Source organism: Bos indicus, chromosome 8 (genome assembly GCF_029378745.1).
Source record: "Bos indicus isolate NIAB-ARS_2022 breed Sahiwal x Tharparkar chromosome 8, NIAB-ARS_B.indTharparkar_mat_pri_1.0, whole genome shotgun sequence".
In the NCBI taxonomy this organism is placed as follows: Eukaryota; Metazoa; Chordata; class Mammalia; order Artiodactyla; family Bovidae; genus Bos; species Bos indicus.
The window spans coordinates 60463550-60469549 of record NC_091767.1 but is presented as its reverse complement, the minus strand read 5'-3'; the positions used below and the strand labels follow the sequence as shown (position 1 = coordinate 60469549).

General features: G+C 40.1%; 1 protein-coding gene and 1 non-coding gene across 3 annotated transcripts in view; one reads left to right on the top strand and one right to left on the bottom strand.

The window, feature by feature from the left end:
* The first annotated feature begins 1058 nt into the window (after nucleotides 1-1058).
* The window catches only part of GNE (glucosamine (UDP-N-acetyl)-2-epimerase/N-acetylmannosamine kinase), a 59847-nt gene continuing 54905 nt past the window's right edge, over nucleotides 1059-6000 (top strand). The window contains exon 1 of one of the 2 annotated variants that reach the window (XR_011568100.1): nucleotides 1059-1206. Coding sequence is in view for 1 of the 2 variants with exons in the window: in XM_019966196.2 (XP_019821755.1) it covers nucleotides 1156-1206 (51 nt within the window). In the remaining variant the exon portion in view is untranslated. The remainder of the gene's footprint in view (nucleotides 1207-6000) is intronic. The other variant, XM_019966196.2, reaches the window with a different exon arrangement.
* LOC139184699 (small nucleolar RNA SNORA70) lies at nucleotides 4700-4831 on the bottom strand. Its single transcript, XR_011568266.1, has one exon. It is a non-coding gene; the product is annotated as a small nucleolar RNA SNORA70 (small nucleolar RNA).

Sequence of the window (6000 nt, the reverse complement as noted above, 5' to 3'; positions counted from 1 at the left end):
CACTTTTTCAAAATCTAATTTTTGTAATTTTTCTCTTTTGTTAATGTAACAGATCATATCAAAAGACCTCTAAAGCTGGATCACCCTCACAGTCCAGAGATCAACATTTGGTCGTTTGGTATCATTCTTTTCATACATAGTTAGATTTTATGTACTATTCTTTAAGTCAACTTCACTTCTCAGTTTGTGCCCGCCTGTGATAGTTCAGTAAATGTGCTAGCCTGTGCTCAGCCATATGCTCCCCCACTCCATTCATTCATTTTTAAAAACAGCAGTATAGACTGTTCTCTTCTTAAAAACTGATTATTTTTTTTTGGCTGTGCAGCTTGCAGGATCTTACCTTCTCAACCAGGGATAGAACCCCAAGCCCCCACAGTGAAAGCTCCAGACCACCAGGAAATTCCCCCAAATAGATTACTTCTAATCTTAGCTTTCCTTAAGTAGAATGTACAGTTATGTGGTAGATAAGGCTAGGACGGTGATGTGTTCAAATGAACATACACCAGTGAAATCAAAATAAATCATCAGCTTATATCCCTTGCCACCAATCTGGCTATGGGGGGGTCCCTGAGCCCCCAAAATATAAGATTCCTCCCTTATAAAATGTATCAACAGTTTTCAGTCCTGATGCAGCTTAGATAAAGTGCAGTGGTACTGATTTTCCTTCAGTCTCAGGAGACTAAGGGTTTTAAGTATCTTGAGGCCTGTGACTGTGAAGGAACCTTAAATTCTCTTGTTTAATCTCTTTATTTTCCTTCTTTGCTCTAAACAATACATCAGTAAATGTTTTGCCTGTGTGTGAACCAATATGAAGAACACTATTGAGATTTTGATCGTAGATTTTTGTTTCCACCTTTAAGAAACTCAGAGGAAGAAAATTTTTCTAGTGGAAAATAAAATCATCAGATAGAATAGTGCATCCAAAACAGGAAACTAACACTCAGACACTGACTGTCCTACTTCTAAGCTACTGTCCAGGCAGACAGGAAGAGTTGAGAGTCACATTTTTTTTTTTTTCTTCCTTTTCAGAGAGGCGGAGCTCAAGATTTAGTTTGAAATTCAGACGGCTATTTATGACTGCTCTGTGGTAGTTAAACCAAGAGAACAAACGGCTGCTCTGCTCACTGATTCAGACACCAGATACAGAGCTCCGGGATGGAAATTAACGTGTATCCTCACCATGCCTTGGGCTTTCCAGGCCCCCATGTAAGTAACTTAGCGATTTGATAGAATTTTATCATTGAAAATGCAATCAGGGAAAAAAAGGAGAAAATGGTCAGGAGGAAGAGGAAAAGCTTTGGTTTTAAATCTATCACACCTAGAAGTTTTTCTAATGTCATTTTTTTTTTTTTTTAACTGCTGACTCCTGGTAGCAGTAATTCTTTGGTTGCTAGATGTCTCTAAGTTCCTGTGTTGAAACTCACAGCCTCTTAACAATTCTAAACAAAAAACCGAAAATGAAATATTTCCATAAGATTCCTGATGCTTTCCTCACATAAAGAGGGTAAGCTTTTACTTTTTGAAACATCTGCTTCATAAATGTAGTTTTTTCCCATAAGTGCAGTGTTTACTGCAATTACTTTTATTTTTTCCTTTGCTTTTGAAACATGGTATATAGAGCTGCCTGACTTGTAGTACTTTTTCTCCCAGCTATTTACCTATTGACTGACTATACTGGTGAGGGAAGTACATTTTTTAATTTAATTAGTATCTGAGCCAAATTAAATGGAAATTACTTATGTTTATCTATATATAATATATATCATATCATATGCTATATTATAACATAGCTTATTTAGCCTCAAATTTTTACTGAGAAATATGGAAATGCAGATGTTTCAGAAAATCATCATCACAATTCAGTTTGGTGATTTATTAAAAAATATGTCTATATATATTCAATTTAAAGATCATTTATAGCTAAGGAATTGATTTATAAGCACCTTTCAATCAAATTATGTCATTCTTACAATTATTTTCAACACAGTCTACTAGTTATATCACTAATGCCTAATTTCAATTTATCTTCTTCAATGAGAATTTATTATTTTTTAATAGCACTTCCATTTAAATTCAGGGTCAGATTTTCTGATCTTCTAGTTGGAACTTTGTAGGTTTTTTTTTTTCCTCATGTCATCAATGAAATGTGAGAAATGGTTGTCTCTGGTTACAAAGTTACTCCTATTTTTCAAGTGACTGCTTTTTTAAAATTCACTTTGAAATGACCATTTCATCTATCTGCCTAATGTTTGGTTGTTCTACCACCACATCAGCTGTGAAATTTCACATGGAGTATGGCCGCTTTCAAGTCACTCTCCCACTTGATAGTCCAACCATGTTTTCCAATACTTCTCAACAGAACTTCTCCTGTCAGGGCTAGTCTCAATCCCTCCTTATTATCTTCAACCACACTGTATTCTCATCTAGGAAAATGCTCATGTAAACTGTAAAATGGGTAGGATTTCATGGCAGACTGAGTTTGAGAAAGAAAAGAGAAGTCAGGAGCAGCTCCCAGGTTACTGGGAGGGTGACTACCACCACTGAAAATTAGAATGGAGAAAGGCCAGGTGTGGGGGAAGAGGAAAACTTCACTGCGGCAAACTGAATTGAAATGCCCATGGAACACATGCGGAAAAAGGTATCCTAAAAGGAGTTGGATATTTGGATTTGGACTGAGAAGGCTGGGCCACAAGTTCAGATTTAGAAATAATGTTAATGGTTGTTTTTTAAGCCCCGCAAGTAGATGAGATCACATCGTGCACTAAAATGAGATGAAAGGAAGGCTAAATAGGGAAGCCTAGGAACCTTTAAGTAGGGGTTTGGTGACATATAGCAGACAGAGAAATTGGAGGTGGGTGGCAAATCAGGAGATATCATGAAGCTCAGGAAGAAGAAAGCTTTGAGAATAAAGCAGTGGGGACTTCCCTTGTGTTTCAATGGCTAAAACTCTGAGTTCCCAATGCAGGGGGCATGGGTTCCATCTCTGGTCAGGGAAGTAGATCCCGCATCCCACAAATACAGATCCCGCATGCTGCAACGAGGGCTGAAGAGCCCGTGTGCCGCAACTAATGCTCAGCACAGTCAAATAAACTGATTAACAACCACAACAAAAAAAGATAGAGCTGTGACCATAAGTGTAAAGAAGGGGTTAAGAGAATAGAAGGTGGAGGGCAGAGAAGATTTTGTGCAATGGGCAGTTGGATGAAGTGAGCTGGAAAAGAGGGAACCTGGCCAGGAAACACCACCGTTTATTGTAACATAAGGTGCAATAAACTGGGTTTCCACGGAACTTTACTCCTCATGCAATTAAACAATGTCGAAGAGTCTATTTAAGACTTATGTAACTACTCTATATAAAATATTACAGAAAGAGTTCTGAACTGGCCAAGAGTAAAAGTATAACAAACTGGGAGCCAGGAACATAATAAAAATCTGGTGAAACAGGTAGGGCAAGAAATGTAGTTGGCTGCATTAGGCTAAGAGTGAACAGTGTATTTCAAGACAGATACACATTTTATTGGGTGAGTTATGCCTATCACAGGTCTGTCTCTCCAACCCATCTCTTGCTTCAGGTCCTCAATCACAAATTCAACATATCCAGATCAGATCTCATTGTCTTCTCACTTACTCCAGTCCATCCCCAACCTGCTTCTCTACTTCAGGGACAAGCACTGCCAGCTACCCCATTGCTAAAAGTGGAAACCTGTGTCATTCATTCTTTTCCATTGGCATCTTTTCCATCTCATCTCTGCCATCAAGTTACATTCATTTTTTCCTCACATTCTTTTTTTTGGACAGGAAAGTATGATTTATTGGTGGGCGTGAGTAAGGAGGGAATAGTGTCAAAGTTCTCATGAGTGCAGGCCCGCTATTTGTCCAGAGGGTCACGATTAGGAATGTATTTGACCCCACAGTCATCCAAGACGAGCCGCTTTTCTGCCACCATGTTTTCAAATTCATCCACATTAAACTAAGTAAATCCCTACTTCTTGGAGATGCAAGTCTCCTGGCAGCCCAGGAACTTGAATTTGGCCCTGTGTAGGGCCTCAGTTGGGCTTCCCTGGTGGATCAGACAGTAAAGAATCTACCTGCAATGTGGAAGACCTGGGTTTGATCCCTGGATTGGAAAGATCCCCTGGAGGAGGGCATAGCAACCCCCTCCGGTATTCTTGCCTGGAGAATCCCCATGGACAGAGGAGCCTGGAGGGCTACAGTCCATGGGGTTGCAAAGAGTTGAACATGCTGCTGCTAAGTCACGTCAGTCATGTCTGACTCTGTGTGATACCATAGACGGCAGCCCACCAGGCTCCTCTGTCCCTGGGATTCTCCAGGCAAGAATACTGGAGTGGGTTGCCATTTCCTTCTCCAATGCATGAAAATGAAAAGTTAAAGTGCTCAGTTGTGTATGGCTCTTCGCAACCCCATGGACTATAGCCTACCAGGCCCCTCTGTCCATGAGATTTTCCAGGCAAGAGTACTGGAGTGGGTTGCCATTGCCTTCTCCCAGTTGGACATGACTATGTGACTAAGCACAGCACAGGGCCTTGATCATGTACACCTTGTTCTGCAACTTGGACATTATGATTTGGCCAATGTGGACCCTGGCCACTCTGCCCTGGGGCTTTCCAAAGGCACTACACACACGTGTCTGGAACCTAGATTGGGGACAGCATGTCAATCATAAATGTCTACTGGAAAGGGCTGTCTCCAAAATACCTTAGGGCAACCTGCACAGGCTACAGGCTTCCAACACTAAGGAGGCTGCTGTTTGCAGCCCTTGCACACTAGGCCCCCATGGGGAAAAGAGAACAGTTGGCTCAATGGGCTGAAAATCTCTACATTCTTTTGACTCCATTCTCTTGCTTTTCAGTCCCACCACCACCACTACCGTACTAAAATAGTGTTCTTAACTGGCCTACCCTCTCCTAGTTCTTCCTCCTCTTCCCTATCCATCTCCCACAATTCTAATGAAGTAAATCTGATCAGGTCCCTCCGTGACATAGCTGGCTAATTAAAAAAACCTCCCAGTTCCACTGATGAGAAAGAAGGTCTGACCTGCTTGGCATGACATCATGCTAACAAGCCCTGCCCTACATCTTGGCTGACCCAGCCTAACCTGCTGACTCAGCCTTGCCCCACATCTTAGCTGCATCTCAAGACTTTCTGCCTCCTCACATCCACCTTCTAACACTGCTAAGTTTCTCCTTGTTCTTTAACTCACCATGTTCCTTTACATTTGATTTACACTAAAGCCTGAGCAATAGTATTGTTCTACTAAGATCATTAGCTTGGGTGCTGGAAGAGGGCAGAATGGGAGAAGTTGAATATAAGTGATTAGGACCAGCCATAGAGAAAAGAATAGAGGTGGCCATGACCTTCGTTAAGAGATGTGATCCTGCATTGAACTCAGTGCTTATTAGACTGTATTTCTTAAATAAATCACAATTCAAGGGAAACAAGTATATCTAATAGAAATAATGTCAAAGAATTTGTAATTTGATGAGAGAAATAAGACATAGAATGAGGCAACTAATGTGACTGATTTTTCCTAGGTTCATTATAAAATGTCAAATTAATTGCTTTACACTCATAAATATACCACTGACTCAATGGACATGAGTTTGAGCAAACTCCAGGAGATAGTGAAGGACAAGTAAGCCTGGCATGCTTGGGGTTGCAAAGAGTTGGACATGACTTAGCAACTGAACAGCAACAACATACATATATACAGACATTCAAAGATACTAGATAACTAATAATATATTAGTATAATATTAGTATAATTAACTGATCGATGTACTAATTAATTAGTATAACTAATTATAATTAGTATAATGCTAATATAATATTAGCATAATATTAGTATTAGTATAATAATAATATATGTGAAACATGGTGGCAGGAAAGTGGATCATCCTGGATGGCTGTGGGATCAAGACAAGTCCTACAGAATTTGGAGGAAGACAAGAGTATTTGGGGATAGAGTGTTCAGGTTACATT